Source organism: Carlito syrichta, unplaced genomic scaffold (genome assembly GCF_000164805.1).
Source record: "Carlito syrichta isolate Samal-C Ts95f unplaced genomic scaffold, Tarsius_syrichta-2.0.1 Scaffold305148, whole genome shotgun sequence".
NCBI classification, from domain to species: domain Eukaryota; kingdom Metazoa; phylum Chordata; class Mammalia; order Primates; family Tarsiidae; genus Carlito; species Carlito syrichta.
In genome coordinates, this window is record NW_007249244.1 from 51,519 (window position 1) to 78,511 (window position 26,993).

The following is a 26,993-nucleotide window of genomic DNA, read 5'->3' on the forward strand; positions in this document are numbered from 1 at the left end:
GCTTTATCTCTGTTGTGAGAGGAACTGAAAAGTCTTATGGCAAAGAGTATAAATCAGGGAGGGTTGAAGAATTAGGGCGATTTATGCAATCAATTTACTGAAGTTCTCTTATGCTCTTCAGTGAATTGCTGTGTCTCTTTGAACTTGTTTCTATACCTAAAGTTGTTTTGTCCCAAATATTCTTTCGTCTCTGGTCATCCTCATTGTTCTCAACTAAATTTCATTTGGTATAGTCTACCAGGAAATGCCTAAGATTTTCAGTTCTCTCGTGGCATTCTTTCTTATTCTTTAGTACTGTTACATATGTGTTATTTATGACAGATATTTTCTGACTTGTTTAGGAATTGGTGCAAAAGTAGATTTGTGTGCTCATTTTGCAATTCTGATTCAATCTCCTGTGCTGTCATTTTCAATTCTCAGTTAATATATATCTTCGTCAGGGATTCCAAATATAACGGGCTTGTTATATCTGGAGCATTAAACACAACTGACATTTTGGTATTCAACAGTCACAGTTTCATGCTGATGCCACAGAAAGTGAGATGGCTGAAAATCACTCTTTCCCAGGTGAGGGATTTAATTAAGCAGCAAGGATGAAAGCCAATGTGGAAAAATCTTCTAAGCTCCAGCAGATTTTATTTAACCTAGAAATCTAAGAAACCATGAGTTGGTGTCAAATACAATGGCTTTGCTGATTGTTTGGTAGAAATTGTCAGTAGGTAATATAGCTGGAGACTGGAATAATGCCTTTCTCTAGAGTGAAAGAGGGTGCTACCTGAGTCTGACCTCTAGTTTTATAGTCTAGCTAGACATCCATTCTTTTCTATACTCAGAAGTGGACAGTCCCCAGGACTTGCCCCATGATAATTAAATTACACATTAGAATAAGGTGCTCAGTGGAATACAAGCTATGATTTTATGATAAATACCAGACATACTCCTGAAAGTGTGATGAAGATTCTTTCTTTTCCTATAAAAGATCTCCAACAGGATCAGAAAATAGTTTGACTAGTGAGGAATGTTAAATTCATCCATGTACTCTTAACTTTCTTGTTTACCTACTCATTTGACAACTATTTCTAGATGTGAGCTCTGAAGGAATGTCATTTTACTAGGCACTGGGTCTACTTTGGTGAATAAAGTCCTTCCTGGAACTAATAGTTAATATTCTTGTGAGAATGATAGGTAATAAATAACTAAATAAATAATAAAACACCCAATCAATATATAAATAATAATAAATACATAGTATGTACATATGTATAACAAATATATAAACTATATAGGAAAAGAATGAGCAAACTCCCACTGAGATCAGTCAAATGCTCTAAGCATCTGGCAGAGACAGCTAATGCCTCTTTATTCACTGTAGAGAGGATCTTGTTCTAGGGTAGCACTTGAATCCAAGATAGCAACTCTCTAATATCTGGGTCAGCAAACCTATGGCTTGTGGGATTTGTACTGTGCCCCTGCCCATCCAGGTATCACCCAACAATCTCAGCGCTCTTTGCCACAGAGCTTGCACTTGAACTTAGAATCCTTTTCAACACCGGGGCTCCAGGTTTTTATGCAAGATAAAAACCATTCTGTGTAATTTAGCTTTTTTTTAAAAAAACAAATCTTGTTTTGAGGCCCTGGCCAGAGGTCAGTCAATTCTCCTTCTTAAGCCTGATTATTAAACCCACACACCAGCCACTTCTTTAGGGTTTTTGTACTCTGGCCACTGTGCACCAACCCTAATGCCCCACCCTGGGGCCAGGTACCAGACAATAAGGCATAGCTCCTATGCCCTGGAGTCTGTGAAATTATTAAAATTAGCCAATCTACAGGGAACCTGGGAAACCTAGCTGATTCCACTGCTTTCCATATATAATCTACCTGCTGCAGCTCTGACCCTTATTTCCAGGGACAACTTCCTGTGTAGCCCTTAGTGGCAGCTCCTCACACTCAATTGAGAGTTTTCGTCTCAACCCTTTCTCAACTTAGTTCTCTTCTCCTACCATGATGTTGGTGTGTTGTGTCCTCCCAACAAAGAATGAAATAAAAACATCCTGCCCCACCAGCTCTATTTAGGGAGAACCTTGCCATTGGTCCTGGAGGAATGGAAGCCTAATGCTTAAAATTCTCTGCCCCCACCACATTGTTCTGAGGCTGGATGCTGCCAATCCATGACTCTCTGCATTCAGTTATTTTATGCTTCTGCAGCTCAAAGGCCCCTTTCCAAGGCATAATTCTTTACTTTGGATTATCCCACTCCAGACATGTCTGAGGAAAGTCTTGCTCTAGCCTAATAATTATTCTCTAGCTTTTAAATGACTTATGTTCCTGATTCATTATGTGTAGATCTTATAAGTTAAGCTGCCATTGATGGCAGCTGTTATTGCTGCTAAGACATAGTTATTGCTCTCAAGACGGTGGTCATCTCAAAGAACAAAGCCAGTAGACTGATAATTTACAGTTAGTGTTATTCCTGAATGAGAAGCAGGTGCTGGGAGGTGGGAAGTGGGGTGAGCACAAAGTATGGATTGATTCCAAATGAAAAGCCCAAACATATATGTCTATTTGAATCTTGGCTATCTCAATTATGTTTGTATACTTATATATTATGCATAATAAATTACTGTGAACTATATTTACTTTGCATTGCTATGTGGATTAAATGAGAACGCATATATGACAGACTTTAGCATTGTGACTGCTATACAAATAGGACTTAAAAATGCAAATTTTCTCCTTAACCTGTAATTCTTCACTTGGAAATTGGAAGATATAGTGATCATTGCTGTTTAAATGAATATTCCATTAGGTTTTTGCAAAGATGATTGGTTAATAAGATAGTCTTTGACTTTAGTGGCTTCAGAAACTGACCTTTGGTGTGAATCAGAGCTTTGGAAAAGCTTCTCCTTCTCTTCACACCATCCCCAATCTTCCTTACCCTTGCACTTCAGGTAGTGACCACAAACATGTATCACTGCCCAGTGGCTAGAACTAGTACTCTAGTTCAGGTGGCTGATTGCAATGGAGATGTTGTCAGGGTTGAGCCTGGAGGGTGACAGCAATGTTTATTAAATGAAATGGGCATGACCAGTTGCATTTTCATACAAGTAAGTTGGTTCAGAGAGGTTTCACCACTTACAGGTAGGGTTTGAATCTATCACTAACTCCACTAAATCAAGTTGCCTCTTCATTACCAATGCCTTGTCAAAACTAGTCAGAACTACCCATTTTATTATGTAGATATTTCGGGTCTCCTTAGTATTTCTTACCTTGTCCCACTTATTAGGCAAAAAGAACCCCAAATCAAGTTTATAGCAACCATAGTAACTCAGCCAAAACAAATAACCTAGAAAAATCAAGCTAAGGGGGGCAGAAAAAGGAGCCAGCCAAACAGCTCTATTAATTTTAGATCTACGACTTAATTTTTCACCAGACCCATTTTCCAATTTGCATTATTCTCATCCAGAGTCTTTTACAGTCTTGGCATGTGGGTAGGTAATAAGGAACTCCTGAACTGTGCAGTTTGATTTTGTCTTAAGCCTGCTTGCACTTTCCCAAGTTCATAGAGCAGCTCAAAGAAAAAGCATTCAGCTAAAGGGCCATTTGGAAGGAATTTGGTAAATGTTCCTGAACTGTCATGGATCACGCTCTCCAGAACCTAATTGAGAGAGGCATTTGAGTGAGAGGGAGGTTGCTAAACACATTAGTGACATTCGGGAAGATCTGGGTTTCTTGACATAGTGCAGCATCAGAACATAATATGCATCAGAGACTTTCCTCAAATAGCCTTAATTGCATTTTGATGTCCTGGTGACTGTGAAGATTATTTTTAAATCAAATTGGTGCATTAGAATTACATTTAGTTTTAATTAAGTTGATGCATTTGCCAAGCAGTAATGTACTTAGAGAATGGAAACGAGACACCAAGGGAGTCCTATTCTGTCTTACTATGTCTGAAGGTCTCCTCCTTTTAAAAAAAATTTATATTCTGAAGGTTTACAAAACCGTGCAGGGCGAACGTAAGTCACAGGTCAAAAGGCCAATGTGGACCCTTGTATGGAACATTGATAGAGAATCAGGAAACCTGTGTTCTAGTTTGGGTCTGCAACTGGCTCACTGCTTATCTTTGGATAAATCACAGTTATTCTCAAATCTTGCAGATAATCAAAAGCCAGGAGGACATTTAACCATACAGATTTCCAAGTGGGATTTGACTACCCCGGTCTAGGTGGAGCCTAGGAATCTCTACTTTAATAATATTCTTTAGGAAATTCTTGCATCTTGTACCAAGTGACTTAACCGTTTCAAACTGAGTTTTAACCTATCAGATTTACTAAAAGAACTCAAGAGGATGCCAGGAGAAACTGTGACAGACTTTGAAATGGGCAAAAAAGATAAGTGACCTGAGTGTCCTGTCTCGCATATCTTTTCAGGTTACCTCCCAGCTTTCAATGCCTTTGAGCTATTTTATACTTCATGCAAGTTCTAGAAATCTGATAATAATGCCAATGATTCTTTTTCCATAGAAATGCAAGTGAATATGCCTGCTGGAATATAACTAGTTATTAACACTTACCCTGTGAATTCTGAACAGTTTTGCATCTATTTGTAAATTCATGTCAGTATTCCTTATTGCCTATGTATGTGTGATGCACTGAATTCTTCTTTGACCCATGTGTGACATGCCGTGTGACATGACATTCTCTCACTGATTAATGAGTCATATAAAATTTTTGACATGTGTTCATCTCATATTGTATGACATTCATGATTTTATCTTACTTTAAAAAAATTATCCTTTAACAAGAGTGACTGTTCATGAACACACTGTATAGGTCGCAAATTTCCTGTTCTTATGGCTCACACCTAACATTCGTAGTAGACTTGTAAGAAGTGATGTGAGTGGCCAACTTGGGATACATTGATACATTGCCTCAGTCTGCTGATTAAAGTAGAATTGTTAACTGTGTCAGAGAGAAAACATACCACAATCAACATAGGATGGAAAGCAAGGGATAGGAGAAAGACCAGTGGACTGGGAGTCAACTGTGAGTTCCAGACCCTAACCTCCACTTTCTACCTGTGAGTTCTACCTTGATTCTCCCATCTTACTCCAAAAAGATTTTTTAAAAAGCTATAAACTGTCTCACTGGAATATGAACCAAACAGCCAGGCATCCACTCACTAAACATTACTGAATTTTAAGATAGTCTTTTCAGAATCAAGACTGAAATGAATGTAGCTATTTAAATACACTGTCTCTGTGATACTGTCTACCATCTCTTTTTGGAATGGAGTTTGCCTTTGTCCTACTTTGGTAGCTCTTAAAATAATTCTCTGGTTCTGAAGTTTAACCCATTATCCCCTTATCCTTTACTCAAGGGAAAGTGTAACCACTCACTAACAAGACTTCACAGGCACCCATGACCTTTCTTCTTTCTGGAAGCTCAGCTGTGATGCCACCTTCCTTGTAATGCCTTCCTTGACTTTCCATGGCTGTTTTGATGCCCCTTTGAGGTGCTGTTGTAGCCTCTTGAACTACCTCCCACCCACAAATTCCTCACACTGGACTGTAACTTCCTACTCTTCTGCTGTCCCCCAACCTCATGACTCCTTGAACTCTTTGGGAACAGGGCCTCTGAATTGTTCTTCTAGTGGAGAGCAGATGCTCAGTCACCACGTGACAAGAGATGAATAGATGAGGCAAATCTTGAAAGCAGCCCTAAAAGGTTTAAAATCACTTTTCACTAGATGCCAAGTTGCGCTTTGAAAAAAGTCTGAAAGAGATGAATTCAGGTCATCCTATCTCCAGAGATTCTTCCAAATATTAACTAATGAGAAAAATGGTTGCCCACTTTCATTCAGTCTTGCCCACAGAAAATCTGAGACTGGCTACTTCCAAGAGTCTGGCAATTCATTAACTGAAATTTGTATTTGGGGTGACAAAAGAAGATATGCTTTTCTTTGAAGCCCCCCAAATTTAGGTGTTCTGACATACATTGAAGTGGTAATTAATTTGTATCTCTTTTAGAATTTGATAATATTGAAAAAGCAGCTCCTACTTTTTCTCTATTTTCCTCATAAGCCTTTTTTTTCCCCATCTCTTTTTTCCGCCCCTATGAAAATGTCTATTATCATATAAATCTGTTTGGGGAAAACTAATAAAAATGAAAATGACTTCGATGTGGGAAGTCAAAATGAATTCTTTGGAATAGACATTATATGGTTACTAAAATAAGCATTTGAAACTTTAAGTCTTTTATTTACTCTCTTGATCCTTTTTTTCAGAGTCCTTAGGATGTTTTAGGGATTTGTGTTTATTTGGAGTCATTTAAATCTGCTGATTATTTATGTAAAATTACACTCAGCAAAACCATAAAAGTTATTCTTATTGATTTAAAAAAGGTGCCTTGGTGTGAATAATAAGTGATGACTCCAAGATTTTGTTTTGCACACTTCTGAGCCCAAAAATACTGAGGATAATGGGACTAGTTACATTTGTAAGTGTTGAAGGCAGGATTTAATTTCATCACAAACTAAGTGTGGGTTATCAAGCTTTGGCTAATGATAGGTGTGTGCCTGCATGTGTGAATAAATGTGCACTTGAGTATGCATAAGTGTGTGAATGTGTGTAAGTGCATATATGTGTGTGTGTGACTGTGTGAGTGAATTTGTGTGTATCTGACTGAGACTGTGAGTGTGTGTGCGTATTTGTGCATATGACATATACATACACATCCACTTGGCTAGAAGGATGATGTGATACACGGTGCATGTGAATTCACAGGGCAGTGTATGATGATAATGACACTAGTACTGATTATCATGACTTGAAAAAATTGACAATATAGGTTATTGGTGGATATTGTTTATGACCCTTAATTACAGAAGGTTTTCTACTATATGACTCTTTATGCTCTGATAGAAAAACCTGGGTGGCTCATTATTGCTATCAGACCTCAAATCATCAGCAATAGTCTGGAGACCCCATGCATAATGGCATCCCATTCTTGGTGTCAGTGATAAAATTCCATACGTATAGAATGTCATGTCAGCAACTGCAAAACCTGCTCTAAAAAGAAGTATCGGATATCACAACCCCTTTTTGCTAGACCAGTTAGATAAAGTCTCATTGGATGTGCTTAAAAGACAGAGAAAGCCTTTGGCTGTGTTGTCTCTACTATGTATCCTTAGGGTAGTGTAAGTGAGGTTATTCAGAAGATTAGGAGGTAAAATAAATTGTGAAATGATGCATTTATGGGGAAGGTATCTAAATATATACTGTGTACCTCACTTTGTACTGGGCATGAAATCTCACATTTTGCCCAGCCTCCCTAAGAAGGAGGAAACAGAGGCTCCAAGAGATACATCAGTTTGCTCAAATTGATACAGATTGTAAGTGTCAGAGTTAGAAACTAGATCCAGGCCTATCTGACTCCCAGATGTTGCTCTTTTCTGTCCAGCCATCTTGCCTTCCCCTACTCTCTGCCCATGATGGTGGAAAGATAGAGAACCGTCATGATCTGCATCAGCTCCAGAGGTTTGAGTGGATGCTAGCAAATGAAATTATGAAGGGAGGTTATTTTGCACTGAAACTGTAGCAAAGGTGACTGTGTGAAGTCTCTGCCTTTTTTTAGGGCTTGGAGACTAACAATGGGACTACAGCACTTCTAAGAAGATTATTCACTGCCCTAAGAGTAAGGGGGCAACGAGTGGCTCTTCTCCTCTGAGGTATCCCCCCTCCTCCAAACTCCCCACCAACTGGAAGTGCTTCAGTGAAGGCTCAGCAAGGCTTCTTCAAAGTTGCCTTAAACCCTTAGCTATTTGTGATTGGGAATACAGGCTACTTCTAGTCTCCTCTTCTACAGTTTCTTCTTGACAAATAATAGTCTTCCTGGGCTCAAAGCCCGTCTCCTCCAGGAAACAGGCCCTGACTAACCCCTCTCAGCTTGGCTCACATCCTCATTTATAGTTTCCATTATATTATCATGGACTTCCCACTAATTATATATGCTGGGTACAGCATTAATTCATTTAATCTCCATAACACTCATTCGTTCATCAAATATTTATTACCTACAATGCATCTATAATATTTTAAGAACTGACCCATGCTCCAGGGACACAAAGGTTAGTAATCACAGACTTGTTCTTTTGAGTGTGTGTGTTTGATGGTGGTGGTGATGGGTAGATATAAACTTGAATGGAGAGAAGCAGGGTGCAAGAAAAATCCCTTGACAAGTGTGGTCCTTTTGCGGAAAGAAAGAAGACCAATATGGATAGATCAGAGAGGTCATCAGGGATGAGACTATGTGGGTCCTGGAGTTCTTGTAAATATTCTGGATTTTATCTAAGGACAATGGGAGGACATCGGAGAGTTTTGGGCAAATATGTGTGTTCTGAGCAGACTTAAGGCAGACATAACGTTTATCTCTTTTATGAGTCAGGAAGCAGGGACTCGGATGTCTTGGGTCACACAACTAGATAGTGGTTTGGCTAGGACTTAAATTCAGGTTACTTTTATTCTTAAACATTCAAGTGAATGCTGCTATGTTCTCCTTCTTTCTCCCTTCTTAATTCTGAAAAGAAACCATCCACTTCTGGAATATAAGAAGGAATTGATTAGAACTAACATTAAGGTCCTACTGTGTTTCAGATATTGTTATCTTACTTAATCACGTTGATCCTATAAGGGCAGGTCTTATTATCCCTGTTTTCAAGATGAGATAACTGAGGTTGAGAAAGTTTGGTAAAAAGTCCTATTGTTAGAAAGTAGAAGGCAGGGATGTGAACCCATTCTGTCTGACTCCAAAGTTTAGATGAAACCCCAAACACCGTACTGTTACCATAGTGTCCTCTCCACCTGAAATTGATAAGAAAGGGGAGCAAGACTGAAATTACCCCAGGCAGGGTCTTCTACAACAATACAGGTGAGAGATGAAGGTGGGGATGGATACAGTAGCTTCTAGGTAAAGAGGAGTAGGAATGGAATATCAAATACATTTGGGCATGAGGTAGAGGGAAGTCTCCTTGGCTGACATAAGTCCTGGGGAAAGGATGATGTCATTCTTCCCAAGGAGCAGGTCTGTGGGAGGAAGGGTAGTGCTGCAGTGCTCCGTTCATTGCTGGGGTAGGCAGGTGGTAAGTGAATTTGGAGGTCTGTGGAGAGGTCTGGACCTTTTGCCTCTGGCAGAAAAGGCTTTCCTTTATTGAACAGATACAGAATGAATGCTTGCTGAAACAATGATTCATCTGCTTTGATTTATGACCACTAATGTTGCCAGTTGAGCCTTCTTTGCCGGCAGGCTCACATTCCTAATATTATCTACTTTCTCATCACCTTTGTTCTCTTTCCTGGGGACAATCCAGTATGCTTCCCTGGATCAGAATGTGGGTGGATAAAAATGCATTTAAAAAGGTGTTTGTAATAAAAGACATTTTTTTCTACCTTATAGTTTGAGGAGTAAAAGATAATTCACAAAGCCCTAGTTCATTCAAGGAATCATAGCAAATCCCCAAAGCATTGCCTTACACATACTAAATCAAATGCCTGACTTTTAAAATGGGAACCTACAATCTCTTGGCAAAAAAAAAAAAAAAAAAAAAAGTAAGTGTGATTTATCACTCCAATTTTGCAGTCTATGTAATGCAGGCATTTCACTTCTGGAGATGAATAGTCCTACTTGCCTCAAAGCAGACTGTAAACGTTTCATTCGTGACCAGACAACTTGACTTTTAATGACCTGCAACCAACTAAAATAAGCACACAAAGTTACGGCTACTACCAGGCAGCAAGACGTTATTCCTCAGTATCCCAGCAACATTCTGTATTTCTCTGAAATTGCTTTTTAAAATCTCATAACTACAGAATAATCTTATAATATAAAATTGTGGAACCTGTACGGTAGGAGGTTGTTAAATCTTTTTTTTTTCAGGTTTTTTTTTTTTTTTTTTGAGTTGGAGTCTCACTCCGTCGCCCAGACTGGAGTGCAGTGGCCGCTCCCGGCCACCGCAGCCTCGACCTGCTGGGCTCCGGCGATCCTTCCACCTCAGCCTTCCAAGTAGCCGGAATTACAGGCATGTGCTACCACGCCCGGCTGATTTTTTTATTTATTGTAGAGATGAGGTCTTGCTGCCCAGGCAGGTCTCGAACCCACGGGCTCAGGCAATCCACTCACCTCAGCCTCCCAAAGGCGCGGGGATTACAGGCTGAGCCACCGAGCCCGGCGGTTGTTAAATCTTAAATTTTAGATGCCCAAACAACAATATCAAAAAGGATCCAATATGCTGTTCTCATTGCAAAGTAAATATATGTCATTCTTTACTTCATCAGCAGAGAGTTAACTATGGATCGTCCGCTGAAGACAAGGCATCATCATGGCAGTGAATCACAGGTAGGTTCTGCTCTGACTCACAGTGCTTGTCATATCTCTAACAGAATAGGGCTGCACTTGATAAATGCCATTTTCTCCTCTCACACTGATGATGCCAGAACTGTTTACAACTTCAGTCGGTGGGTTCAGCACGACAATTTTACTCAACAATGGAGAAAACTCAGATGTACAAGGACTTAATTGTCAGAACAAAACTAATGATCTGGGATTCAGGCCCTGAACTCTGCTCTGGAAAGACCCGAGAATCACTTGGCAGCAAATCTCAAACAAATTCTGAAACAAACCTGGCCTTGGAGTGTGTGCCAAGGAGAGTTGCCAGACTCCATCAGGATAAATAAATCTGCTATGACATCTTGTTGGATTTTATACCCACCATGAGCAAAGCTGGGGTTCATCCTAATGGCATATGGAACTCATGAAACAGGGTCCAATTGGAGTCCTTCTGTGACTCTCACCTTTTTAAGGGGTTTTGGGAAAAGTGTACGTGGAGAAGGTTGATTTCACTGAGGCGGGGGACCATGCCTGGGAAATGACACAAGCCTGAAGATATAGAAAAGCTCCAGTAGCTCCAGGGCGAAGAGGCAAGGACTTCTGGAAGCCACCAGAAGGTAGTGACTGGTGATTGGTTACTTGGTCTGCATAGCATTCAGACAAGTGGAGTCTACCTACAAATGAAGGCTAGTTTCCTAACACTCTGGAAATTAAAGTAGTTTTCAGTGCTAACTTATCTATTTGTTCTTTTTTAGAAGAGGATAGACCCAATCTCCAAGGGCCTTTTTGACTAGAAAAATGGACTCCTCTATCCTGCTCTAGGATGGGAAAACATGGAGACTTCTCCTGAGACTACTCACGTTTTGGAGCCATAAATGGAAGAAAGCAGAAATGTCTTTTCCTTGGGACAGGTCCAGTGGACACCACATTATAAACATTGTAATAATTACTTATTATCTAGAGTTAATGATGACTAGGCATCTATATACTTAATGCACATTTTTCATTTTAGCCTCATAAATGCCTTAAGGGGAAGAGATCATTATATTCTTTTACAAATAAGGAAACCAGAGTAAGGAGATGTTTATAAATTGCCTAAAGTCACACAAGTAGGATGTGAACACAGAATTGACTTCAGCTTAACTGTCTCTGAAACACCAGGGACCTCAAGCTGTGGTGAGGAGAAAAGTTCAGATTCCATTAGAGTCACAAAGCTCACCTTATTCTCTCTATGAAATGGATGGTTCCCAGTTGACCCTGATAGTCTTAGTTCGATTCTTCCATCAATGTGAATTTGAGGATTAAATATATCTTTTGATTCCCTATTAGACTCCACAGGATGCCAAGTGCATCTGATGTGCAACCTTCATGAAAACTCTCATTAGCAGTTCTGTTGACCGTGTACTAAAACAGGGTTTCCCAAAGTGTGGTCAGCAACATCAGCACCACCTGGGAACTCATTAGAACTGCAGATTCTCAGGCCCTGCCCCAGACCTGCTGAGTCAGAAATTCTGGGGTAGGACCCAGCAATCTGTGTGTTAACCAGTCCTGCAGGTCATTAGTGGCATGCTAAAGTCTGAGAAAAATGCTCTGAAGCATCAGGAGGGGAATGAATAAATGGGTTTTTTTTCCCCACACGGAAAACACTGACTTGAACCTTTTCTTTCATTCTTTTTTCTTTAAAAAATGTTTTTACCTCATTTCCAAATCTTCATTTTCTTGTGGTACAAATTTGTACAAGGCAACATAGGTGTTCATCTGTAATGGGTCTTTGGAAAGAGATCCCTGAAAGATAAAATAGAAGAAAAAAGAGAAAAGGAAGGAGAAAAGAAATTGAGAAAGGAAAGGAAAAAAAAAGGAAATAGAGAAGTTACTGCAATGTAATGTAATTTAAGTGTATGGTTCTTAAGTGTTAAAATATCTAATTATTAAAGATTTTCTTTCAAACCTAGGTGTATTTTTAATTTCTTTTTTTTTTTCTTTCTTTGAGTTGGAATCTCACTCTGTCGCCCAGACTGGGGTGCAGTGGCCGCTTCCGGCCACCATAGCCTCCACTTGCTGGGCTCCGGTGATCCTTCCGCCTCAGCCTTCCAAGTAGCTGGAATTACAGGCATGCACTACCACGCCTGGCTGATTTTTTGATTTATTGTAGAGATGAGGTCTCACTGCCCAGGTGGGTCTCGAACCCGCAGGCTCAGGCAATCCACTCACCTCAGCCTCCCAAAGGCGCGGGATTACAGGCTGAGCCACCGAGCCCGGCTATTTTTAATTTCTTAACTGAGTTTGATTTCACTACAAACTATTTGAAAACAAATATTTGGAACTCTGTCAGAAATAATGCAATTTTCTCCAAATAAATTATCTTTGATATAGTTGTTCATAAAAAATGATACAGGTTTGGCTCCAGAAATGGGAATAATCTCTCTAAAAGAGGGGGCATGTGAATGGTAGTAAACAACTCTCACTTCCTAACATTAACTTTTTATCAATTAGCCTAAAAAAGTTGGCATTTAGCATATCAAAAGTATATCCACCTGAAAATTAGTTCATTCATGTTGAGGAAAAAGCATAGATTTTTGGCATCAGGCGGATTTGGTTGATATCATGGTACCACCATCTATTGGCAATGAAACCTTGCAGTAATCATAATAAAAGTTGCCCTTTTTGATAGTTTACCGTGTACCAGGCATTATATTACATGCATTAGCAAACTTGAACTTAACAATAACCCTGTTAGGTAGATTCTATTTTTGTCACCAATTTTCAGAATATAAAAGACTCTTGTAAATGTCATATAAATATTAATGATTATTACTAACCAAATTAATATTAATGCTATATAAACATTTATAATTTATAACAAGTCAAAATTATACATAATATAAGATATAATTGCATAACATATCTAAATATATAGCAATAAATACATGCTATATATGTAAAGAAAACAGACAAAAGTTGCGCATAACCATGTATCCTTTTTACCTATGATTCACTCTGTTATTCAAAGCTCAGGTACCTTATACTATATTATTTGATTCTAATTTTACATATATAAATGAACATATAAAACATAAATATAAATGTATATACTATAAAATATAGTCATAATATATTGTCTAGTCCTATAATTTACACATAATATAGTACATATTAACTTGTATGTAACATATGCAACAGAAACAAAAGGTGCACATCATAATACTTATCCTTTTTACCTTTTATGCACCGAGCTATTTCTGTTTATTCCATGCTGTCTATGCTATGGCACATTGTGCTACGTTATTGTATTCTATTCTCTAAAGACGCTGGTCTGGGACCCACTACACTGATTTCATGACCCACTTGGGTGGTGACTTGCAGTCTAATCTAAGGACACTCCTAACTTTTCTTTTGTGATAGTCATAAATACCTGGTGGTTTATAATCTTTGCTTGGTCTCTGAAATCGTCAGTGCCATTTTCTGGATACGTAAACACTGCAGGAGACAAGAGAAAGCAGGTGCTTTATGAGTCCAGTGACCATTTTCTGGGAAATATGCCTGAAAGATGGTTTTATTTATTCTATGTGCTATAGCTTTTCATGGCCTTTTTCTCAACCTTAGTAAAGACCCAACTTTTAGGTTGTCTTCTATGTGACTCTTTCCCTGCCCACTCGTGCAGCATTCTGCACCACTTTCTCTGTGCTCTCACAAACTTTGTAACCTTTGTACATACTTGACTAGCACTTACCCCTTTACACTGCTTGGCAATTGTGTGTTCAAGGTTTGGTCTCATTTGGCAGTGTTCTTCTCAGGAGCAGAAAACTGCATCATTCATCTTTGTTAAATGTTTCAAACCACTTGTTATTGGGGTGATGGGTGAAGCATAGTTCAGTTTAGTTGTATTTGAATTGCCTTTTCTAAATATCAGATTCTTTAATCTATATTCAGTATCTTGATTTTAGTTTCTTGATAATATCTATATTCTATTTTGAAGATTAAAGCTTTGAACTTCAAAATAGTTCCTTGATCTTTTATTGTCAATGCACTGGGGGCTATTGCTTGGGTTTTCTTATAGCTTATTCTTGGAAAGTATAATTATCTTCCTTTTGTATTTAAGTAGCTACTCTGAGGTCTTTGATAGAGAAAAAGCCTACTCAAAATGGGTAGGATTTTTCACTGTCCATATACACAAGTGTGGGAAGCCCCTGATGGATTCTGGGACTTCTGCTTTAGCTGGTGTGATCAGCCTAATCTACTCCAGTGACTGATGCCATAGCCTTCTTCTCATTGCATGTTTTCTCCCTTAAACAAAAATGTGGTAAATGTTTCCAAGTTTGTATAATAAAGCTGTGGTGTCTAAATTAATCTACCATTTTCACGACTTGAAAATTTGAAATAACACGTTTGCTGCTTTATTCTTCCCTTTGATTTCCCTTCAGCTTATAAAGGAAATATCAGTAGAGGGAAGGAAACACTACAGAAAGCTCAATAACCTATTCCATTAGTGCATTGGCACTCTCCACTGTTCTTAAAATAGACTCAACAACTGTGATGCAGAAAAAACGCTTCAAAACAAGAGCTCCTGTAAATGTACTGATGCTTATCAAATACCTATTCTTCTCAGTTTATAGTTGCAGTGTTTATGGATGTAATTCTATTATCCCTAAAAAGCCAATATGCAATCACTGGTGGAGCTCTGGTTTGTGGGTAACTGGAAAATTAGGGCCTGATTCCATGGGTTTTTTCTGCATCAATATTTGGTCACTCAGCTTGATGTTTACCAGTCTAAAAAGAGTGGAGACCAGCAAAAGCTTTTTCTGGTATTGTGTAACTGTTTGAAATCCTGATATAGAAACAGGGTTCCATAAGTATGGAACTGGATACTTCTAAAAGAATATTAAATATCTGAATGAAAGCATAAAGAAATTTATAAAATTTATAAAATTCTTGATTTGGGCTAAAAAGGGGGCTACATACAGTGCATATGTAACGTTCAGTTTGGGCTGATTTTTACAATTTTGTAATTTCACATTATTCTAGCTTTTTATCGATTATCCATCTAGTCATCTGGCTCAAAATGTGTACCAACTTTATAAACTATGCTGAAAATTATTTGAAGTGACTCCAAATATGTTTTCAGTTGTATGGCTGCAAGCAGAAATGGGAGGTTGCAAAAATGATTTTAAAAAATGATTACTTCCAACCATTTTTAAGACTTTGATTTAAAGGAAGAGGAGAAAAGAGAGGTAACTATTTCACTAAAGATATATTACATATCATTTATTTTTGGTGCTTTAAATTATTTCCTTAAAATAATTTGGTTGTTTGTTTCCCCCATAACAAGTTTTCAGAGAATATGTCCATTATGTAGGAATAGTTTCTAGTGTTACAGAGGTCATGTGAATCTTTAGCATTTGCCACGTCCCTAGATCATTTTCTTTCCCAAATGCTATCTTTCTTTTCTTAGTTTAAAGACCTAAGAGGCCAATGTCCACCCTTGTATTTTTTAGTGAGATATATATTTTATCAGGATAATACAGCAAGTTACATCACTGGATTATCTAACATGGTCCCAAATTTGGGTCTCTGGAATAAATTCAACCTGGTAGTTATGCCCTATCTTTTAAAAACAATATGAGTTCAGTTCACTAAGATTTTGTTGCAGATTTCTGCATGTATATTGAAGTGAGAGATTAGCCAGTGATCTTCCTTTCTCATGCAATCCTTGTTTGGTTTTGAAGTATTTTACAAGCCTCATAAACTAAGTTGGACAATGCAGTTGCCCTTCTTCCTTAATACTTTTTGTTCCTCTGAAAAAACTTATGTAACCTGGAAGTTTCTATTCCGTCAATGTTTGATAGAATTTACTTATAAAGTTGTCTAGGTGTGGTATTTTCATTGTGCAAAATATAAAATATTGATCCAGTTTCTATGAGGGCTATAAGCAAATCTTCATTTTCTATTTTTATTTCTTCTTCAGTTAGGCTTTAGTCACTGATATCTTTCTTGGTTTCTGCCCATTAAAAAAAAGTTTTAAAATTTATTGGCATGAAGTTTGTACAATTTTTGTTTTTTGGAAAGCAGGGTTTATTAAGACAGAAAAGCTCCCAAAGTGGGAGGGGACCCAACAGGGTTGCCCAATTCTTTTATTTTCTTTTCAATCTGTTATGCTCTCCTTTTTTGTATTTTTTGTTTCATGTGTCTCTTTTTATCAGAAAATATTGTTAGAGATTCCACATTTATTTGATAAAACTGCTCTTAAGATGTATTGATCTATTTTTGTAATTTAATAATTTTTGCTCTTGTCTTTATTATTGCTTTCTTTGGGTTTATTCTATTTCATTCTCTGACTTGTTTGGTGCTTAGATTATTCCTTTTCAGGCTTTCTTACTTAATAGTATAATTTTAAAGCTAAATACTCCAGTTTCAGTTCTGGTGCTATCTCACAAGTTTGGATGTTTGCTATTTTATTTTATTTGAGTTCTGGGGTACAAGTGAGGACTTGCTGCACAAGAAGGCTGCATGCAGGTGAAGTTTGGGCTTCTAGCCAGCCCTCTCTCCCCTCGATATTGAACCAGGTATCCACTGTGTTACCACATACCCTCCTTCCTCCTCCCCTCACCGCCTCCCTCTCTTAGCTGTGCCCTACATCTGCCAATCCCACCCTTGTGCTAGTGTGACTAGTGTTCAGGGCCCACTTATGAGTAAAAGAAAACATGCGGTATTCAGTTCTTTGTTTCTGTGATAGTTTACTTAGTATGATTGTCTCCGACTGTGTTCAAGTTGCTGCAAAGGCCATGATTTTCTTTTTCTTCATGGCTGCATAATACTCCATCGTGCATATATACCACATTTTCTTTATCCAATTCAGTTTTGATGGGCATCTGGGTTGGATCCATATTACTTAGTTTTAAATATATTCTAATCTTCATTATGAATTTTTTTAGTTTTTAAAAATTGTTTTAATTTATCAGATTATTGATTTTCCTACTTATCTTTTGACTATTGATTTCTGTGGTCAGAAAGATATGTTCCATATAATATTAATTCTTTGAAATGTGTGAGGCTTGCTTTATGGCCTATCAGATGATCAATTAAAAAAAATTCCACGTGTTCTTTAAAATAATATGAATTCTCTGCTTGCTATATGGAGTTTTTTTTTTTGAATTGGAGTCTCACTCTGTTGTCCAAGTTGGGAGGTAGTGGCACACTCATGGCCACCCCAGCGTCGATCTCCTGGGCTCTGCAATCCTTCCACCTTAGCCTTCCAAGTAGCCGGAATTACAAACTACAGGTGCACACTACCATGCCTGGCTAATTTTTAAATTTTATTGTAGAGACAAGGTCTCACCTTTTTGTCCAGGCTAGTCTCGAATTCGTGGACTCAGGCAATTCTCTCATCTCAGCCTCCCAAAGTGCTGGGATTATAGACTGAGCCACCGAGCCTGGCCTAGTGTGGGTCTTTCTTAATTGCACTGTAGATGAAGTTTTTGTCTGAAAAATTGCACTGTAGATGAAGTTTTTGTCTGAAAAATATATTCTTGAAAGACAGTTTTGCTTCATTTACAATTCTAGGTTAAGAGTCACTTTTCTGTTTGGTTTTCTTCAAATTTGCCTGTCTACTTTTGATAGTCTTTTGTTCCTTTGTAATATTTTCTTGTCGATTTTCAAATATTTAAAAAATATACTACTGTAACAGTTATATATTTCTTTACTTGATATTTTAAAAAATCTCTGAAGGTCTGATAAAAAAATTAGTTGTTTCTGATAATGCTTGCTCATGATGGCTCATTTTCTCATGTGTTTGATGAATTTTTATTGTTAGTTCATGTTCTTTTAAAGTTTATTTATGGGTAGATTTTGAGGTCTGGGTTTAGATTCTCTTGCCACAGGGAGGGCTTCCATTTGCTTCTGGCAAATGCCTGGTGATCTTAATCACATCTGAGTCATTTTAAACTAAATTAAACTAAAATTTCTTATTCTTTTACTTTTCCTGTAAAGGTAGTACAAATTTAGGACCTAAACCCAAGTAAGAAGACTTTCTTTTTTTCATTCCTTTTTTTCCTTCCTTCCTTCTTCCTCCCTCCTTTCTCTGTCTCTACCTGTCTCCATCTTTCTTTCTCTCTCTTCCCCACCTCCTTCCTTCTTTCCTTTTCTACCCTAAGGCCTATATAGTATATTCCTCTGCAGGGCATTCTGTTTTTCTAGTGACCTTAAGGGTACTTTTTGGAGTATTAGCATTTTTAAAGGGCCTCTCATATAACCTAATACCTTGCTGACTCCCAGGTTTTGTCCCTTATTGTTCATACATAGGGCTTATTATTACCAAGCTGAGGCCCCAGGGTTGTACAGAATAAACACTGACCTTCACCTGCTTAAGCCTTTAGAGTCAAGTTTTATTGTCGTTTCTGGACTCTAAGGAATTGCCTTATTTTGCTGCCAGCTCAGCCATGCATTAACTAGAAATTTAAAAAAAAATTCTTTATCTTCACAGTTTTAGGAGTGCTAAATTGGAAAAAACATCCAACCCTATATATTGTTGGAAAGCGAATCTTCTGTGCTTTTATAAAGATCTTTACCTGGTCTAGGCAGAGTGTATGTGCAGAAACATACTGTAAAGATTTGCATCTGTAATTTAGAAATTCTCCATTGAAATTGCCCATAGAAATTATACAAAAACAAGGGGCATCTGCCAACTTAAAATATCTGCTCTCTTTATTGGTGACACCTTAAAAATTTGAGATATAGAACCAGTGCATGCAAAAGGCAAGGATGAATTTTCCAAATCTGAGATTGCCTTTTTGCTTTATGGACAAAATGTCTTTGCTATAGGGTGAAGTGAGGTAATTTTGGATTCTGTAATATACTCAAGTGGATGTGATTACCAAGTCCTTTTTGAAGAAAATTTCTAGGAATTTATATTGCTTACATCCTGCTCCCTCTGTTTCTCTTCCAGGAAAAGTATGATCACATATAGTCATTCTGAAATGCAGTTATTGAAGGCAGTCAATATTATTATTGAAATGCAGTTATTGAAGGCAGTCAATGTTATTATTTAGCATTTCCAGCGAAATAGCTGAGATTTTACGTCTCCCTTTGCTTATTACTTGTTATGAGTGAAATTTCTAGCAGTTAAGTCAAAGTTGTAGACCAACGATTTTCTCCATATATATTTATGATGTGTGTACAGGAATAATGTTGAAAACAACAACTGCTTAAGATCATTTATAAAAGAGAAAGCAGACTGTGTTGTTAGCAGTAAATAAATTAGTATGAATTGTACCCTTTTCTAAGATGGCTTTGGAGATATTTCTCAAGGAATTTAACATAACACCTAGCTGAAAGACATAGCACCTGTGTGTACTACATGTGAGTTTTTTTTTCTTTTTGGACATAAATGAAACATATAATGCAGAACAAGTTGTGACTGGCATCCCAGATGTTGTTTCTGAAAAGTCAACACTCTCCTTGCCATGACTGAGAAGACACATGGGAATTGGACCACATAAACGGTATTTTCTCCATGTTGCTTTTCATACTGCATGGATAGGGGATTAAAACCAATCAAAGGCAAATGTTTTGAAGCAAACTGCTGCATAATTAATCCCCCTAGCTTCTAAGGGTGCATTGTACAGAAAGCTATTGCTGATCAAAGGAATTGCTAATATATCTCCAAAGCTTTTTTGGAAGTTTATTGCTTGCTAAGTTCTTTCAACAGATCTCCTTGAATAGGCTGTGAAAATGCTTCTTAATATAGAAGAGACAAACTATAATGTATGACGAACATAATATATGAAGAACTCTGGGGTTGCTGTTTAAATTCAGTGGCTGGTTCTGCAATGCCAGAAAAACTTGGGCTGGGATGGCCCCAGCATATTGTTCCAGAAAATAATCAACTATGTGGGTATTACTCTGTGACTTGGTTTTCTTATCTATGAGGGGGAGACCTCCAAACAACTCTGAATTGTCTTTTGGAGGGTGAACACCTTGTAGTACAGGCTTCTCCCAGTAAGTGAGTGTTCTAAAACCCTAACAGCCTCAGTGTACCAGCTAGCGTTGTTGCAAGAGCCTGTGCTTGACTTCAGTGACTTTTTTTTTGAGCTTCTTTCAGTGTGTTTGCACAATTCATGATGGGTGATTTATGAGCGCACCTGCCCATACTGTGCTGAGAGTGTTCAGCAGATGTTGACCAAAAATGTCACAATCCTCATGCTCCATCCTCCCTATTCACCTGAACTTGCCCCGAAGGACTGTTTTGTTGTTGTTGTTGTTCCTGGATGAAAAAAGTTCTCAAAGGAAAATGTTTTGCCTATGTGAAAGAGGTGAAACAAAAAACAGCTGAAGCACTAAAAGTCATCAACATTGACAAATTAAAAAACTATTTTGAGCAGTGGAAAAAGCATCTTGATAGGTGTATTGTATCACATGGAGAGTACTTTGAAGGTGACTGAAGCTTAAACATGTAAGAATAAATACACACTTTTTTGTTAATAAATTCTGGATTTTTGGGGGTCCCCCTTTGTATATGGTATGTGCTATGGCACATGAATATGTGTACTGGAGGGGAGGAAATTGGACTAAATGACCCCTAATCCTACTTCTTGAACATTAAAGATCCTTTGAAGCACAGATTCACATTCTGATTTAGTAGGACTGAAGTTCTGTTTCTTTTCTTTTCTTTTCTTTTTTTTCGCCTAGCTTAGTTGTTTCATTTATTGTAGAGATGAGGTATCACCAATTTGCCCAGGCTGATCTCGAACCTGTGAGCTCAGACAATCCCCTCGCCTTGGCCTCCCAAAGTGCCGGAATTACAGGCTTGAGCCACAGCGCCCCCTTCTGAAATTTTGCGTTTCTAACAGGCTTTCACATGACGCCCAAGCTGCTGGTCCGTGGGCCACACTTGAGGTAACGAGGCTCTCCCTGCTCTTCTGACACTTTATGACCTTATGATGACTTTGTTAATAGCAACCATGCTGCATATTGATGATTGCTAAATACAGCTCTTCACATTATAAAATCCTATTAAGATCACCTTTTGAGAGAGGAAATCCCCAGGGTAATCCGAGGACTTACCTACTAAAGGAACCGGTAAGAAACAGCATCATTAGAGCCAGGTCAGGAAGGCTGAGGCAGAGGGTCAAGCAGTGGGCACACTCTGGGCATAATTTTGAGAGTCAGCGGATAGAATTTGCTGTCAGATTAGATATGAGGTGTGAGAAGAAGGAGGAGTCAGGGTTGATACCAAAGACTTTGGCCTAATCAACTGGTTGAATGGAGTAGAGACAATTGTGGGAAGAGCTGGTTTTGATGGGTGGGTGGGTGAGGGGATAAAGAGTAAAGTTTTGGTGTAATAACTTTAAGAAACCATTCCACATTCAGAGGGCAATGCCCAGTAAGCTATAGGTGTCTGGAGGCAGTCAAGAAGCCTTGTGATGGAGATAAAGTTTGGGAGTCAGCAAAGTATGAAAAGTGTTAACATCTGTGATCACATGTAAAGATTCTAACAACTGTACGAATTTGGCATTATTATTATTTTCATTTTAGAGATGCAGTGATTGAAATGGAAAGAGGCTAGGTCACTACTTCAGAGACATACGATCATTAAGTGACGTTGGGCAGTCTGCCTCCAGAGCAAGCATGGACCAAGGACCAAATGTTTCCAGTCCAGTTAGTGATGAGGAGACCATCAGTGATGGTGAGAAGGGTGTTAGGGGAATGCAGACATCAGACTCAGGCCTGCACAGCTGACAAGACTTGAAGCATTTACATGCAGGTCTGGTTTATATGGTAATCTCTGGTGATTTAGTTCCTCAGATGCTGAAGAACCCTGGGGTTGCTGTTTAAATTCAGTGGCTGGTCCTTCAATGCCAGACAAACTTGGGCTGGGATGGCCCTGGCATGCTGCTCCAGCGTGAGGTTTCCCTCAACTCCAGCACCCTCTAATTTGTCTCTTTAGCGACACTGCCAAGAGCGCAATGATTATTTGTATTGATCTAAAAGTACAATTTTTTCCCCATGTGATGCCAAAGGATCCTTACCCCAGCAGTGAGCTTTAAGCAGATGTGTGTGGGCTTGGCAAGGGGGGACATGGTGAGTGTTGATGCTTATTTAGGAAGAGGTGTCATGGGGCAGCTGAGCACATGGTGCCTTGTGGGAATCCACAGACACAATACTGACAAAAGAGGAGACATAAATGAATTTCCAGAGCGAAGGAAGTGGAAGCGACGTCTTGTGAGACAGCTGCTGCCAAAGCAGCTATATGGTATCAAAAGCAGAACTTTTGCATCCAGGCTGGAAAAGGCAGGGGCTGGGGTTGGAACCTGGAGGGATTAGCTTCCATCATGAGAATACATTCAAGTTAGCAACGCAAGCCAAGACCTACAACCTGGCTATACTGTGACCCATGTACTTTTGCGATAGTGTTTCATAAACATTTTTTAATGAATGAGTGAACGTTAAGTAGTTATTGATGTCCAAAAGGGTTGGCAAGAATGCATCCATTAGGGCTAGGTCAATTGTCTTTCAGCTCTTTAAGGGTAGTTCTTTCTTAATGTTAGCAAGCAACAGTATGAAGTTAGCATTTAAAAAGTACTTTAGAAATTATTGTAACAAGAGCTTAAGGTATTAGAAGATTAAATAATATTAGTAAAGAATGTTTGGCTGGATTGTATATATTGGTTTTTTGAGAGTGTTAGTTGTCTCTGCCAGGGAAGGAATCAAGCGTGAGCCCCACACTTCCCTCACTGACTCCACCTCTTGGTTCCAGGTACCTCAGGTTTAGCATGAAGTAGCTCCTCTTTGGTATAATTTGCTAATCTAATTAATCTAGGTCTGTGGAGAAAATGACACATTCACAGAAAGCTCTGGAAGTGACTCCTTAACCCCAATATAGCTAAGTCCATAACATGAAAACTCACTGGAATCGACCCGAAACTATGTCCAGTTTCCCTTCAGAATATTGAACATTTGTCCCGACTGAATTCCAGAACTATCAGAGAAAGAGACGGGACTGGAAATCAACTTTACCTGCCCACCACTCCTGACTCATGTGATTCATATTTGTGCCTGCCCAACTCTCTCACTCACCACTGTTGCTGCGTTTCCTTAGGTCATACCCGCCTCCTGGCCCATCAGCTTCCTCAGGAACTTCCACGAGATCTGAAGTCTTAGAAGAAAGAGAAAACAGCATGGGATGAACAATGTTATATCAGTGGGTCAACTGAGTAGAGAAATTTTGACGTCAGTAAAAGAGCTAAGGTGAGATTTTCATGACACTTATGAATCTGCTGATTACTGTCTTGGCTGTTTGGCTAATTTCAGAAAGGCTCTGTCCTTCATGGGCACTGTACCTCCCTCAGGTGTCTGACAGGTTCAGGCTTGGCCATGGTGGATACTCAGTAAGTGTTGAATAGATGCCTAGATGTCCAGAACACAGTGAGGCTTCTTCCCAGGAATAGACAACAGAGAGAAATCAGAATTCCTGCCCATATCCCGCCACTTAAAATTTTCAGTAAAACGATAGCTCTTTCTATAAGTGAGTTTCAAATATTAATTATAGAGAACAAGATGCACTCTGAGGGTGCACTACTTAGGTCCAAGTTAAATGCTGTTTTCATTGCTGCAAAAACAAATTGTTTTTGTAATATTTATTCCACCTTTTTTTTTAAAGATAAGTTATAATCATTCTTCCACTTAGTTAACAGAAGTAAACAACAATAATAACAATAAGAGTAATAATAGTAAATAGTGATTCCTGATCATTTACCTTGTGCTGTTTTTAAGTACCTTATATGTATCATCTCATTTATTCCTCTCAATACTTCTATAACAGACTCATTTTTCAGATAGGAATCTGAGTCCCAAAGCTAGTGAGTGGTGGAGTTGGGGCTGTGAGTTCCAGGCCCAGTGCTCTTAAGCACAATGCTTCATCCAGTGATGCATTGGAGTGGCTCCGTGGGTGGTGGCAGCCTCAGGATCATCAAACTGGGAGCACGATATGGGTCACTGCAGAAGTATTTACACCGTGGAAACTGGCAAAGTTATGAATCGGGGTCCTCTGAGCTAGTGGTGAAATGTTTACGAGTATATCACTGATTGCCTCTTTCAAAGGGCCAGACACCCCAGCTTCTGTCTGCCAGGCTCTATCCCCTTCAAAAGAGGAACTTAGGGGGCCTCTGAGGAGAATCATTTTAAAAACAATTTAATTATATTTTATTAGAGAAGGGCAAGTTTACCTTCCTAGTTCTAGTCAGCTCTAGACCAACTAGCACCACCCTCCAGAGACAGATTTTTTTTTTTTTTACAATTTAGCTTTAAGATTTTTTTCAGTCACTCTTATTTTCATGACACATCAGAAAGATGGAAAAAAATAAATATCATAGGGCTCTATGTAACTTATAGCCTACTCCCTTTGAAACTCACAAGTTCTGTACAGAAGTTGTTTTGCAGAGAATTTCATTTATGTTAACTTAATCTTATGAAACTGAAGATTATTCATAAACTAGCCAACTAACTCCCAGAATGTTGTTGGGATTTGGTTTCCTCTGGCCTTCCCAACGCATCAAGCCTTTTATATTTCAGAACATTTGAAAGTACATTAAGGAAAACATAACAATTTGGAAACAGCCAGGCAGCAACTTCTCAACAATGTAAAACAAATGCCTCTGCAGCCCTGGAAGGAAATATATCTGTAGAACAAAGCTTTGCTATGTGGGAATATGTTAGCATTAGGACATAAAAATACTGAAAACATGGCAAGAGGCTGAAGTTCATTATCACTGACCTGCAGAAAGGAAGCAAAATTACTTTAAAGTACCAATCGTTTCTGTTTTCTTCCATTGAGGCAAGTTGAGCTTTGGAGAAGGAGTGAAGCGACAGATATTTAAGTACAATTTGATTTGTCTTTGTCTCCCTGCAGCTTTCAGAACAATGCTTTTACAGTGCAAAACTCCAAGTAGATACTGATGGAACTAGTGCCAGTACAACTAGACAGTGATTAATGGACATCTTACTGCCATTCAAAAAACTATGCTTCTTGCTCCTAAAACCAGTCTGTGGGGTCCAGATGTTGCTAGACACAAAGATAGTTTAGAGATAAACGCAAACTGGACATCCTTCAACTATCCTTCTGATGGTCTTGCTGCTTCTTTGCATCAGCACAAAATGAGGAAGCCGAAATGTCCATTGCCTTCTATGGGATGTTTCTGAGGATGTTTTCTTGTCAAAAGCTCAGCACAGCTCAGGAGCAGCTATCTTGCTGCTTATGCAGATAGAATCAGGGCCATCTCTGGGGAGCTTCTTCTCCACTCTTGCCTCTCTGGGCTAGCTTTCCAACTTCTCTTCCACCAATGCCGGCCTCATTGACAGTGTGAGTGACTGGGAGAAGCTTGCACTGGAGTGGGATGAGGATATATTGGCTCTCACCTGAGAAGTGAGACATGCCTATTCAGAATGCTGGTCAAAGTGAACAGAGGCCTCTCGGCTCTGGCCAATTTTGTTTGTGCTTTTCTTTTGAATTGGTGGGTGGTATCTACAAGCAGTCTTGACTTGGAAGATGGCTGCAGACCAGGAGCCCGCTCTATGTGGCTTTGGGGAAGTAATCCATTGGCAGCAATGACCTTCCTCACTTCCCTGAGAAAGGATATGTAACATGGTAGGTAGATTAGGGAGATGGTTGGTGTTCTTGGATCTCTGTTCTAAATTTTAGATCCAGCCTGGTGGTCACTGTAACTGTCACACAGAGAGGAAGCAAGAGCAAGTGCAAGCAGGTGAGGGTGAATACAGGAGAGAAAGAGAAGGGGTGGGCAGAGGCTGAGTTCCTTAGAAGAAGCTCACTTAAGTCGTTAATTTAAATAAATAATTCTCAAACTTGAATGTGCAACAGAATCAGAAAGTTTGTTACAATGGATGGAGATTGTTGGGATTCCATGATCAGATTTTCTTTTCTACATTTCTTTTTTTAAAAAAAATGTAAAATTAAAAAAAATTTTAAAGATGTGGCGTACAAGTTAGGATTAGGTATCTAAATGCTCATTATGCAGGTATGTTGATGAGATGTGCCCCACCACTCTCCAGCAGATTCCCACTACTGCCAATCCTTGCCTTCTCCTCCTCCCCCACCAGGCAGTTTCCCTGCTGTCAATTCTTTTCTTATAGTATTAGGCATATTTGCATTTCTAACAAGTTCCCAGGTGATGTTGACACTGCAGATCTAGAGACCACACACTGAGAACCACTGATTTAACTCATGCCAGCTTTAGGTCCTCCTAGAAATTTAGACAGTTTGCCTGAGGAGGGTGTCTATTCATTCATTTATACACCACATATTTAGCGAGAATCTACAATGGGCCAGCATGTACGGATCAGTGGTTCTCAGATTTGAGTGGGTATTGGAGTCACCTGGAGAACTGATAAAGCTCACAGAGGCCCAGATTAGTCAAAGTAGGACAGAACCTGGGCCCTTATACTGTTACAAAGTTCTCCAGTGGATTCTGATACCTACCAAAGTTTGAGAATCGCTGGTATAAGGTAATGGAGACAAAAAAGATATGACCAAAGTTATTGCATTTAAGCAGCTTAGTCTAGTTGAATAGAGGAATGGAAAAGTGAGAGAAAAATTGAACAAAAAAT

At 38.8% G+C, this 26,993-nt stretch overlaps 1 protein-coding gene across 2 annotated transcripts in view; it reads right to left on the reverse strand.

Annotated features, from left to right (window-relative positions):
* The window catches only part of STAC (SH3 and cysteine rich domain), a 158,763-nt gene that overhangs the window by 31,737 nt on the left and 100,033 nt on the right, over positions 1-26,993 (reverse strand). For both annotated transcript variants that reach the window (XM_008061210.2, XM_008061209.2), the window contains 3 exons: positions 23,451-23,529; positions 13,795-13,859; positions 12,079-12,167 (listed from right to left, as the gene is read on the reverse strand). In XM_008061210.2, coding sequence (XP_008059401.1) covers positions 12,079-12,167; positions 13,795-13,859; positions 23,451-23,529 — 233 coding nt within the window. The remainder of the gene's footprint in view (positions 1-12,078; positions 12,168-13,794; positions 13,860-23,450; positions 23,530-26,993) is intronic.